The 14,099-nt window shown below is 35.1% G+C and overlaps 1 protein-coding gene across 1 annotated transcript; it reads left to right on the top strand.

The window, feature by feature from the left end:
- Positions 1–11,573: 11,573 nt before the first annotated feature.
- Positions 11,574–12,233, top strand: LOC125493766 (protein ALP1-like). Its single transcript, XM_048637282.1, has 2 exons — positions 11,574–11,906; positions 11,997–12,233. The coding sequence occupies exons 1-2, from the start codon at positions 11,574–11,576 to the stop codon at positions 12,231–12,233; spliced, it is 570 nt and encodes a 189-aa protein (XP_048493239.1).
- Positions 12,234–14,099: the final 1,866 nt, after the last annotated feature.

Below are 14,099 nucleotides of genomic sequence, written 5' to 3'. Positions count from 1 at the left end.
CTAGTTTTTTTTTAATTATTTGTTAAATTTTGTTTTACATTTTTATTATGAATATTATGTTAATTTTCATGTCGAATTACTGAATAATCTTACATAATAACAAATAATCTTACATAATAATTGTGTATATTATTTGTTGTTTATAATAATCACTATGAGAATTTAGAGGTGCTTAATTAATTGTTTATAATTTCCGCTTGAAGATGGAGGATTGCATATTTGCATTTAATTTGAAGATTGACGTCAACAATTACCATGTCGAAGATTACAGTATATGTTGCATAGATTGCTTATAGGAAAATGAATAGATTACAGTATATATATTATAGATTACAGTATATATATTATAGGAGTATTGGTTTGTTTATGTTGCATAGATTGCTTAGTTTAGGAAAATGAATGTACAGGGTATTGAAACAGTTGCAAGGAACGTTTCTGGATAGTAAATTTTTGGTGGGAGATTTCTATAATTGTGTTCTGTAACTTTATGATATCAATAGTAGTATTTGATTTGGCGTGTTGTATAACTTTGTGCAGGTATAAACATTAGTTTTTATTGTTTTACCTATATCTAAGATTGAGCAAACATGTGTGTTGAACCCTAGTTTTGATAATGACAAAGAAACAAAGGAACAAACTAAGTAGTGAACTAATGAATTATTTAAGTGTATGGTGTTTAAGGTATCAATGCAAGGAACTGGGAGAATACGAAGTCAATGAAGAAGTCAAGAGAGGATTTCAAAGGCTAAGTAAAGAAGTTTCTATGTTGATACTGGAGCAAGCATTGGATCAAGAATAATAGAAGCTAGGCGTTTTATTTTCTAGTTCCAATGTAAAGGAACAAAGAAAGAATGGTAAGGAACTGTGGCAAAATATTTGAGAATGAGCGTTTGTTCCTTTGTAAGGAACAAACTAAGTGGCACTTAGCAAATATGTTAAAGGAACTGAACTACTATAAGGAACAAGACTTAGGCGTGTATAGTGTAACGGTTAAAGATAATAATGGAGTAAGTCATGCCTAGATTATAGGAAATTAGTTATTTCTAATTTCAAATGATAAAATCAGTTTTAAAAAGAAAATCGTTTTGGAAAAGATTTTATTTTTCGGAAAATAAGAAAATAAATATCCGGTTGTTAGAAAGATTTTATTTCAAAGATATTATTTTCTTAAAGATTAAAAATTCAGATTTAAAGATAAAAAGAGTTTATAAAAACTGATTTTCGGATAATGCTCAAGGAACTCCTATTAATTAGGAGTAATGGCTGCATTTTATCCACGTTCATTTATAGTTCATGGGATCATGGGACATGATGTAAAACGTGTTCCTTAGGGGAAGGAACATCATGGGTAAATGGATTAAAACGTATTCTAACATTAATCCCACGTTCTTCATGATTAACACTATAAATATAGAAGTCTAGATAAGTTCCAAATTGTGTCTGACTAAGTAATTAAGTGAGTTTAACTTATTAAGTGTCAGTGCCTTCATTCTCTCATAATAGCCATTTGTTCTTTGCCTTCTTACTCTAATTCCACTAAGCTTATTTCGATCAATTGTATTTTGGTTTTTGGGGTAAGGGAACTTTGAGTGAAGTTCTGTAAGAGAAGGCTTTGAGTGAAGCTTGTATGTGTGAGAAAACTTCGAGTGAAGTTGAGAGGAACTGCTGTTAAGGGAACAGTGGTTCAGGAACTTGAGTTTAGGAACTCAAGGTGTGGCTCGAGTTAGAATTAGGTTGTAACAGAGTTGTTTGGCCTAATTAGTGAAAGTGTTGAGTTTAAAATCCCTAGTGGTCGAGGTTGTTTCTTCTTGTTGGGCCCAAGAAGTTTTTCCTCGTAAAAATCCCTTGTGTTCCTTTAGCTTGTTTATTCGTTTAAGTTTTAATTTCCGCAAAAAGTTACGTTTATTTCTACACCTACAATTCACCCCCCCTCTTGTAGTGTTCCTAGGGAAATAACAATTGGTATCAGAGCTAGAACTCACGTAAGATAGGAAACCCTATTGAGGAAAAGATCCAAGGAACAATGAATACCACCGAGAAACTTGAAGAAGGTTATTCCACTCAAAGGCCTCCTATGTTCAATGGGAAGTACTACAACTATTGGAAGAACCGCATGGAGATATTCATCAAGGCTGAAAACTATCAGGTATGGAGAGTCATTGAAGTTGGTGATTTCGAAGTCACAACTACAAATGACAAAAATGAGGTAACTCTTAAACCCCTCTCTGATTATAGCAAATCTGATTTTGAAAAAATGGAAGTAAATGCCATGGCTATTAAATTATTGCATTGTGGACTTGGACCCCATGAACATAATAGGATCATGGGATGCAAATCCGCAAAGCAAATATGGGATTTACTAGAAGTAACCCACGAAGGAACTAATGAAGTTAAAAGATCGAAAATTGATTTACTTATGAATCAATATGAACTGTTCTGCATGAAATCCAAAGAAAGCATCCGAGACATGTTTACTCGTTTTACTAACATTATAAATGAGTTGGCTTCTCTTGGAAAGTTTATTTCATCTGAGGAACAGGTTCGAAAGGTTCTTAGGAGTCTTCCTAAGGACAGATGGATGGCTAAAGTCACGCTCTTCAAGAAACAAAAGACTTCACTAAGTTCAACTTAGAACAGCTGGCAGGGTCACTTATGACTCATGAGCTTCACCTTGATACTGAATATGGTGAAAGCTCCAAATCAAAATCAATTGCTCTCAAAGCAGATGATGAAGATGATTCGGACTCTGAAGAAGAAGAAGCAGCCCTCATGGTTCGAAAATTTCGAAAGATGTACAGGAACATGAAGAATGGAAACTTCAAAGGTAAAACTAAGAAATTTTCTAACAAAGCTGCTTGTCATAAATGTGGAAGTACAGATCACTTCATCAAGAATGTCCTCTTTGGGAAAAGACAAAACCAAAGAAAGGAACAAGGAACGCTTTGCTGAAAGGAACAAAGAATCAAAAGCACCTTTCTCTAAGGCAAATGTGCGCAAAGCTATGATAGCTGCTTGGGGAGATTCAGAGACGGAAGAAGAAGAGGAACAACCAACTGAAGAAACAGCAAACCTTTGCCTCATGGCAAACACTGACGAAAAAGAAGATGAAGAAAAAATTGAGGTAAGTCAACATGGACTTGAGTCAGAACTAGATGGTAAAACTAGGACTGAAATATATGATCTTCTTTATGATGCAATTCTTGAATGTAGAGATGAACGTGAAAAACGTGAACAAACGGAACAAGCCTTAAAGGTTTGCAAGGAACACATAGAATGGCTTAAGAAAATGAGAACTGATGTCGAAACTAGATTTTTTGATTTGTTGATAAAAACTTAAAAATCAAAGAATGTTATGAGAGTTTGAAAAATGAAAATTATCTAATTAATTTAGAGATTTCACACTTGAAGGAATTTGTCCCTGTTCTGAGTTCCTTTGATATAAGATCAACCCCTTTGAAAGGATACAGATCTGAGATTGAAAAAATAAATAAAGAGAAAATATTTTAAAGGAACAGATCTGTAATCTTAAAAAGGAACTGGTTGTCGCAAGGAACAGAGGCAAAATCATGAAAGTTCCTAAGTGGATTGAGAAACCACAGACCAAAAAGAAGGAAGGTCTTGGTTTTGAAAACTACAAGAAAAGGAACAAGACAAAGAAATATGTTGATCTACCTAGTGATAAGTTCTGTATGTATTGTGGCAAGGTAGGTCATTACATAAATCAATGTCAACTAAAATCTGAGATGATTGGGAAAAATGTGACAATAAGTAAGAAAAAATGGGTTGTCAAAACAAATCCTAGTCAAGAACAGGAACCCACGAAAGATGGGGTTCCTTCAACTAACAACTAGTTGATTTTTGCAGGTTGGAGTGAGGGGGAACAACACTTGGTATCTCGATAGTGGTTGTTCCAAGCACATGACAGGAGACAAAACGAAGTTTCTCTCACTCACAACCTATGAAGGTGGCAGTGTAACATTTGGTGATAATAAGAAAGGTAACATTGTTGCTATGGGTAAGGTCGGTAAGTCACCATTACACTCCATTGAAAATGTATTTTTAGTTGAAGGTCTAAAACATAATCTATTAAGCATTTCTCAATTCTGTGACAAAGGAAATACTGTAAAATTTGATAAGAAAAATGCTTAATCATCAACATTAAAACTAAGAAGGTTATTTGGAAGGAACAAGGAAAGGGAACACATACATTGTGGATCTAGACCTTGTTCCTCAAATCAATTTAACTTGTCTTAGTGTTATTGAAGATGATTCACTTCTATGGCACAAGCGTCTAGGACATGCTAGCTTTTCATTACTTGAGAAACTTAGATCAAAAGACCTTGTTTTAGGATTACCATATAAAATTTCATATTGATCAAGTTTGTGATGCATGTGCACGAGGTAAACAAGTAAGATCCTCTTTCAAATCTAAAACGATTGTAAGTACCACTAAACCATTAGAGTTAATTCATATGGACTTATGTGGACCCATGAGAATTCAAAGCAGAAGTGGAAAGAGGTATGTACTTGTGATTGTAGATGACTACTCTAGGTACACTTGGGTTATTTTTCTCTCTAGTAAAGATGAAACTTATGATGAGTTCCTTGTCTTTGCTAAAAGAGTTCAAAACCTAAGTGGACATAAAATAATGCACATTAGATCAGATCATGGCAAGGAATTCGAAAATTATAAATTTGATGACCTAAGCAGAGATAATGGCCTAGATCATAATTTTTCTGCCCCTAGAACACCACAACAAAATGGTGTTGTAGAAAGGAAAAATAGAACTTTGGAGGAAATGTCTAGAACCATGTTAATTGCTAGTGAACTTCCAAGGAACTTTTGGGCTGAAGCTGTTAATACTGCTTGTCACATAATTAATCGTGCCATGATGAGACCTATCATTAATAAAACTCCTTATGAACTTTACTTTGGAAAGAAACCAAACATCACCTATTTTAGAACATTTGGATGCAAATGTTATGTGCATAATAATGGAAAAGATAATCTTGGAAAATTTGATGCAAGGAGTGATGAAGCAACATTTTTAGGATACTCCTCACATAGTAAAGCTTATAGAGTATATAACAAGAGAACTATGTGTGTTGAAGAAAGCATTCATGTAATCTTTGATGAATCTGACAAACATAATCCAAGCATACAGGTTGATGACTATGAGATAGGGTTAGCACAACCTAGTACAAGGAACACAGATTCACAAGAAGAAGAAGAAGTGAAAGAGGAAAGGAACGAGGAATTGAAAATAATGATCAATGATTTCCTGTTCCTCAAGGAGGAGAAGATGCTCCTGTTCCTCTAAATGAAGGAACTGAGTCCACCGAGGCTAACAGAGGAACAACTGAGCAGAGTTCCTCATCACTCAAGGAACTCATGAGGAACAACATGTTCCTATAAGAGAGTTTCAACCAAAACCTTGGAGATTACAAAAGTCACATCCTGTGGAACTCATAATCAGCGACATATCCAAAGGTACGCAAACTAGATCTCAGTTAAGGAACTTTTGTGCATTTCATGCGTTCCTATCAATGATGGAACCAAGAAATCATGAAGAAGCCTTAACTGACTCTGATTGGATTATGCAATGCAAGCTGAATTAAATGAGTTTGAAAGAAACAAGGTATGGCATCTAGTTCCTTCATCTAAACAACAAAAAGTAATTGGCTTAAAATGGGTGTTTAGAAACAAACTAGATGAATATGGAACCATTGTAAGAAACAAAGCTAGACTTGTAGTAAAAGGTTATAACCAACAAGAAGGAATTGATTATGAAGAAACCTTTGCTCCTGTAGCTAGATTAGAAGCCATTAGAATTTATATTGCATTTGCTGCTTACATGGGATTCAAATTATATCAAATGGATGTTAAGTGTGCATTTTTAAATGGCTATCTAAACGAAGATGTATATGTTGAACAACCCCCTGGTTTTGAAAAAAATAATCTCCCAAATCATGTCTACAAGCTTGATAAAGCTCTTTATGGGTTAAAACAAGCACCTAGATCATGGTATGAGAGATTATCCAAGTTCCTTTTAGAAAACAACTTTAAAAGAGGAAAGGTTGATAAAACCTTGTTCCTAAAATCTAAAGGAACTGATATTTTGCTTGTTCAAATATATGTTGATGACATCATATTCGGAGCTACTAATGAAACATTGTGCAAAGAATTCTCAAGTCTCATGAGCAATGAATTTGAAATGAGTATGATGGGTGAGTTAAATTTCTTTCTTGGACTACAAATCAAACAAACTGAAAAAGGTATAATTGTTCACCAACAAAAATACATAAAGGAACTATTAAAGAAATATGGCCTCGAAAATTCAAAGATAAATCACACTCCTATGGGAACTTCAACTAGATTAGATGAAGACTCCATAGGAACAAGTGTTGATCAAACAAAATATAGAGGAATGATTGGTTCACTTTTGTATCTAACTGCTAGTCGTCCAGACATAGCTTTCAGTGTTGGTTTGTGTGCTAGATTTCAAGCAAATCCAAAGGAGTCTCACCTCACTGCTGTGAAGAGAATTCTTAGATATCTTAAAGGAACAGATGATCTTGGACTCTACTATCCAAGAAGTGATACATTCGAACTAAAAGGATATGCAGATGCAGATTATGCTGGAGATCTTGTAAATAGGAAAAGCACCTCAGGTATGGCACAATTCCTTGGTCATAGTTTAGTTTCTTGGAGTACCAAGAAACAAAACACAGTTGCTTTATCCACTGCTGAAGCAGAATATGTAGCTGCTGCTGCATGTTGCTCTCAAATGCTTTGGATAAAACAACAACTTAGTGACTATGGAATAAACTTTGAATGTGTTCCTATTTATTGTGACAATACAAGTGCTATAGTATATCTAAAGATCCAGTGCATCATTCTAGAGTAAAGCATATACATATTAGACATCATTTTTAAGAGAAAATGTGAAAAAGGTTTGATTAAACTTGAGTTTTGTCAAACTGATTATCAGATTGCTGATATCCTAACTAAGCCTTTGCAAAGAGATAGATATGAAAAATTAAGGCTTGAGTTAGGCTTAATAAAAATTAAGTGATTGTTCCTATGTCAATTCCCCCATGTTTGAATCAATTTGAGTGACTTTGTGTGCTAAAAATAATTGTGTTTAATTGCCTAAGACCATTGCAAATTGGAATGTTGCAAAACATAAACATGAAGTCAAAGAAATAAACAACTCACAAATGTCACATAATACTCCCCTTACTGTTCCTAAGGTCAAGAAACATGCATAGTATGAAGGATATTGAAATGTAGCATTAGTTGTTCCTATAGCACAAGTTCCTTAGCATTTATTTTCTTTCAAAAATTAAAACTCATAAAAATCCGAAAAATCCGAAAAATCCCAAAAATAAGGGGAACCAGTTTTAATTAAATCTTGGTTCTTTTTATCTTTTCGTTTTCTTCCTTTTTTATTTTATTTTTATTTTTTTTTTGCTTTATTTCTTTCCCGCGTGTCATAATTACTATTACATGCAAAACTTCCTTCTTCAATTCATCTAAAGAAACCGTGTTCCTCTCAAACGCTTCATCTTCACAAATCCGAAACCTCATCACACCCTTTGATACTCCATAAAAACCTCCAAACCTTCACAAATCATGGCAAAAACTTCAAGAAACTCACCTTTTCCAACACCAAAAACAACCGACACTTCAAAAATGGAAATTTCTTCATCTCCAACTAAAACCCTTGAAACCGACATAATTCAAGAAAACCCCATAGAGGAACAGCAATTAGAATCTCCTAGAAGGAGCATGCGTAGAAGAAAATTGATTGGGGAAGATGATGAAGAAGAAACCCCGGAACAATCTCAGGGGGAAGAAGAAGAAACTGCACCTGTTCCTTCCAAAGGAACTGTTTCTTCGTCTTCCAAGAAAAGGGTCGAACGAAGTGAATCTAGGTATGTTTTGGGTTTTTGCGTCGATTTAGAATGGGCAATAAAATGAATTTCTAGAATTAACCTCCATTCTAAAGGAACAAGGCATGGAATTCTTGTTTGAATTCGCCTTTAATAATGCTCTTGTTCCTCTAGCTATGGATGAGTTTGTGCAAACTTTGTTAATACTAATGGAACTTGCACAACTGAGGTTAGAGGAAAGAAAATAAGGTTTAATCAAGCAACTTTAAGCAAAGTATGGGAAGTTCCTTGCAAAGGAACTGATTTGTATTTTAAAAGGAAAGGAACTGTTTCCTTTCCGAATTTTCCTCAAGACAAAATCTTAGAATATTTTGGAGGAACAGCTGGCCAAAACAAACTTAACCATAACCTACTCTCTCCCCTTCACAAAGTACTGTTTAACTTGGTTTGGAGAGCACTCATTCCTCGAACTGAAAAGAGGAATGAAGTGGGTCTCTTGGATATGTGTTACATGTTTTGCTTGGACCACCACATACAAATAATTTCCCTTCCCTCTTCATTCAACACTTAACCCACTGTTTGAGAAAATTTGTTATTGGTACGGTGCCTTGATAACTTCCTTACTTCATCATTTGAAGTAAGACTTACTGGTTGGACCAATAGGGTCAAACAAGGGAACATTTGAATGAGAAGACCCTAAATGGACTTGGTTGTCTGTCCAAGAAGGTGTTCTCATTCAAGGAAGAATGGCTTCAGTTCCTCAGGAAAAAGAAAATGCCCAAACTGGACTTAGAAGAAGATAATGATGTAATCTTGGATAACCCTGTTCCTAACCGGAGGAACCAAACCTAAGAGGCGCAAACACATTGCCACTAAGCCTAAACCCTCTGTTCCTTGAGAGTGAGAAGAGCATCGTCGAAAAATTGCTCCTGTTCCTGTTCCTTCCAAGAGGACTCTCCTTTAGTCCTTTCGGATAATGAGGAACAGGTACCCTTACTCTCAAGGAACCACTCCCCACCATCTCCCAAACTCTCTGTTCCTTTCACAAAATACCCTCCATTTCACCTTCGCCTTCTCTGTTCCTTCAGTTTTGAGCAGTTGAAGGATGAAATAAAAGGCCAAATCCTTTTGCTTCCACCTCCACAACTCTTCCACCCACACCACCATTTCTTCCTCCCATTTATCACCCTTCACCTTCTGTTTCCATTCCTGGAACAGATGAGCCTTCCACTCAAACCCCTCCAGTTCCTTCACAACATCCCCCATCTGCCTCTAGTTCCAAGGGTAAGGAACAGGAAAATCCGGATGAAACTAACTGGGTTAATGAAGTCTGCCTTCCTGCACAACATATGATAAAATTTTACAATCATCTTCATTGGACTTTGGATGCCAAAACTGATACTATGATAAGTCTTATGAAGAAATTGAGTGATACGTGGTTGCGCAGCAAAAGAAGATGGACACTATGGCTCGTCCTTGGAGGAGCTGAAGGAACAGGTTGAACAATCATGGGGTGGTGATGAAAAATTGGAGGATGTGGTTGAAGAAGAAGTTGTTGAGGAACACCATTCCCCTTCCCTTTCTTAGTTTTTTTATTTTTTTTGTTGTTCCTGTTTCTTTCATCAAGGAACACAACTTTTGTTTCTTCCTTTTTCTTTTCTTTCTTTGTTTTGTTATGGAACAAGTGCTATATAATCAATGACTTTTGCTATATTGTCTATGTTTCTAAATGTTTTGCATAATTTCTTCCTTGGAATGGCTAGTATTATGTGATTGATGTTTGAGCAAGTTTACTCTTTGATTTTCTAACTTAACCACTAATGGTGCTTGCATATTGGTCTTAAGGTGTTAAATCAATTCATCAATTCATGCAGAGTCTATTCTTTTTGAGGATGACAAAGGGGGAAAAGGATTTAAGGAACAAACTGTACAAAACTTAAAAAATAAATTAAGAAAATTAAAAAATTAAAAATTGGATAAGGTAAATGAAAAATCAAAAATAGGTTAAGGTAATAATTGTGGTTTATTTTTCATTTTCTTCTTTATGGTTTTATTTTCATTCACTTATATTATTTGTTATTTTCCTTAGTTTGTACCTTTGTTGTCATCATCAAAAAGGGGAAAATTGTTGAACCCTAGTTTTGATAATGACAAAGAAACAAAGGAACAAACTAAGTAGTGAACTAATAATTATTTAAGTGTATGGTGTTAAGGTATCAATGCAAGGAACTGGGAGAATACGAAGTCAATGAAGAAGTCAAGAGAGGATTTCAAAGGCTAAGTAAAGAAGTTTCTATGTTGATACTGGAGCAAGCATTGGATCAAGAATAATAGAAGCTAGGCGTTTTATTTTCTAGTTCCAATGTAAAGGAACAAAGAAAGAATGGTAAGGAACTGTGGCAGAATATTTGAGAATGAGCGTTTGTTCCTTGTAAGGAACAAACTAAGTGGCACTTAGCAAATATGTTAAAGGAACTGAACTAATATAAGGAACTAGACTTAGGCGTGTATTAGTGTAACGGTTAAAAGATAATGGAGTAAGTCATGCCTAGATTATAGGAAATTAGTTATTTCTAATTTCAAATGATAAAATCAGTTTTAAAAAGAAAATCTGTTTTGGAAAAGATTTTATTTTTCGGAAAATAAGAAAATAAATATCCGGTTGTTAGAAAGATTTTATTTCAAAGATATTATTTTCTTAAAGATTAAAAATTCAGATTTAAAGATAAAAAGAGTTTATAAAAACTGATTTTCGGATAATGCTCAAGGAACTCCTATTATTAGGAGTAATGGCTGCATTTTATCCACGTTCATTTATAGTTCATGGGATCATGGGACAGATGTAAACGTGTTCCTTAGGGGAAGGAACATCATGGGTAAATGGATTAAAACGTGTACTCTAACATTAATCCCACGTTCTTCATGATTAACACTATAAATATAGAAGTCTAGATAAGTTCCAAATTGTGTCTGACTAAGTAATTAAGTGAGTTTAACTTATTAAGTGTCAGTGCCTTCATTCTCTCATAATAGCCATTTGTTCTTTGCCTTCTTACTCTAATTCCACTAAGCTTATTTCGATCAATTGTATTTTGTTTTTGGGGTAAGGGAACTTTGAGTGATGTTCTGTAAGAGAAAGGCTTTGAGTGAAGCTTGTATGTGTGAGAAAACTTCGAGTGAAGTTGAGAGGAACTGCTGTTAAGGGAACAGTGGCTCAGGAACTTGAGTTTAGGAACTCAAGGTGTGGCTCGAGTTAGAATTAGGTTGTAACAGAGTTGTTTGGCCTAATTAGTGAAAGTGTTGAGTTTAAAATCCCTAGTGGTCGAAGTTGTTTCTTCTTGTTGGGCCCAAGAAGTTTTTCCTCGTAAAATCCCTTGTGTTCGTTTAGCTTGTTTATTCGTTTAAGTTTTAATTTCCGCAAAAAGTTACGTTTATTTCTACACCTACAATTCACCCCTCCTCTTGTAGTGTTCCTAGGGAAATAACAATGTGTGACTTGATAAAATCTATAGGAAGGTCAAGAAGGCTAAAACAACTTCAATTAGTATTTATTATGGTCATTGTGATTTTGAAGATGTATTGGGTTTGGTATATGATGAATGTTACGACAATTAGGTGCACTCAATTGAAGGAAAAAAAAAAAGAATCGAAAAATATTACGTTTGAAAATTTTGAATATGCTAGTAAGAGAGAGTGATGTAAAGTGTAAAAACGAACTTCGTGTCAATAGACATACCTTCAATGTCATATGTGAGATGCTTAGAGATATCGGAGGCTTAAGTGGGACTAGAAATATGTCACTTCAAGAGATAGTCGCTATGTTTTTGTACACTTTAGCTCACCGTAAAAAGAATAGGTCAATTGGACATTACTTTCTTCGAAGTGGGGAAAGTGTGAGTCGACAATTTAACCTTTGTTTGAGGTTCGTCCTCAAGTTGCATGAACACTTGCTTCACAAGCCCACTCCAGTACTCGAAGATTGTGAAGATAAAAATTGGAAACCATTCAAGGTATTAGTCCCTCATATATGTCCAATTTCCTAGCTAATTTTTATTATTTGCATGTGCAAATGAGTTATGTGGTTTTCTTATGTCTTGTAGAATTGTCTAGGAGCATTAGATGGCACCTACGTTAATGTAAGGGTGTCTTCACAAGAAAAGGGGAAGTATTGGACAAGAAAAAATACTGTTGCTATGAACGTATTGGGTGTATGCTCTCCCAATATGGAATTTATTTATGTTCTTCCGGGTTGGGAAGGATCCGCTCATGATGTTCGTGTCCTTCGTAATGCCCTCTCTAAGCCAAATGGCTTTAGGGTACCTCGAGGTAAAAGTTAGTGATTTGTCTTTAATAGTAGGCATATTTTAGGTAGTAAGATAAGCTAGTAATTCTCTTTTTTGACAATCATGAAGGTAACTATTATCTAGTTGATGCGGGGTATACAAATTGTGATGGATTTCTCGCACCTTATAGAGGGAAAAGATACCACCTCAAAGAATGGGGTGATAGACAACCTGAAAGTGCGGAGGAATACTTTAATATGAAGCACGCGAAGGCAAGGAATGTTATAGAAAGGACTTTTGGATTACTCAAGGGAAGATGGTCTATACTTAGAAGCCCTTCTTTCTTTCCCATCCGGACTCAAGGTCGTATTGTTATGGATGTTTTTATCTACTACCGGCCACTGCTGACCCCCTTCTATGAATGTTTTTATCTACTACCTCTCCTGATATAAACAAACTTTTGTCCATGTTTCTCATTCATCTTCTTCACCACATAGTTTTTTTATATGTGACCGTATTTGGTTGAAAGGGATTCCTTTTCCATAATACTTTTTTTTAAAAGGGTTCTCCATGATACTTTAGACTATGAAACAAACCAGTGTTTACTCATAGAGATCTGACATAAGGCCGACATCCCCTACAGTGAAATGCAAAACATGATCACAACCCTCAATCGTTGTCTAAGAAACAAAATCAAAGTATAGTCCCATTGAACAAGTGAAAAAGCAATTATGCTACCAACAATGTATGCATTTAACATTCCTTAAAAATTCTCATTCCACAATTTGAAATCTAAAATTACATATTTTATGAGGGAACCATCCCTTTTCTAATTTATATATATGAACTTCTTCTGAGAAGGTGAACCACTTCAACTTTCTTAGCAGCAACCCCTTCTCACCAAAGTTCAAACTACAAGCTTACAACAATAAGGGGCTACTAAGAGCAAGAGCTATCAAGGGGAGGTTCTTAAGCATTAATCACTAGTTGTAACTAGAAGTCAATCTCATAGCAAGTGATAGTCAGTATAGATTATACATATTAAATTGAAAATCACTAGCTTACACTAGTAGAATAATTGCTTATTGATGCAGCGATATTGTTGCGGTGATATTGTTGCGATTTTACCCATATGCAGCAATATATTACATAAAAAGAAAAGGAAAAATATAAAATAATAACCATATTGTTGCAGTGTCGGCCGAAAACCCCAACAGTATGGTTTCAACGGGAATTTTTCGATTTTTTTTTTTACTATTTGACCAAACATATTGCTGCAGTTTCTGACAAAAACCGCATCAATATATTAAATTAATATAATAAAATATTATTTTAATCTATTGCTGCGGTTCCTACTAGAAATCGCAGCAACAGGGTCATTACGGTTTAATAAAACTAAGGGCGTCGTTTCCTTCCTTCTCAGTTCTTACTTTCACTTTCACATTATCTCTCCTCACCCTCTCTCTTCACTTTCACAGTACCCTATGCCGTTTCACTTCCTCCTCTATCTCTCTTCACCCTCTCTAGATCTCATTCCTCTCTCACACTTCGTCGCTTCTCTAGATATCATCGTTGTTCTTCGATTTCGTTGCTCGCTTTCACCGGCGCTTCCTTCCTCAGCGCCATCTTCGACTTCGCGCCATTGTCGTTGCTCGATTTCATCTTCGTCGTTCTTCGAGATCTGATTTTGTTTTCATTTTTCTTATTTTGTTTTTCACTCCACCATTTTCACTCGCTCGCCGTCGTTGCTCTACCAGCAAACCGCAACCGTTGAACGGATCTCCGGCGAACAAATGTTGTTCGTTACTGGTTGAATTCAAACAATTAAAATTAAGCTAGATGAGAAATACTTTGGTATTAGTTAACAATTAAAGAATTGGAATACTATGAGTTAATAAGAGACAATCTATCTTTCTTGAT

This window comes from Beta vulgaris, chromosome 9 (genome assembly GCF_026745355.1).
Source record: "Beta vulgaris subsp. vulgaris cultivar EL10 chromosome 9, EL10.2, whole genome shotgun sequence".
Lineage (NCBI taxonomy): Eukaryota > Viridiplantae > Streptophyta > Magnoliopsida > Caryophyllales > Amaranthaceae > Beta > Beta vulgaris.
This window is presented reverse-complemented; position numbering and strand designations above follow the sequence as displayed.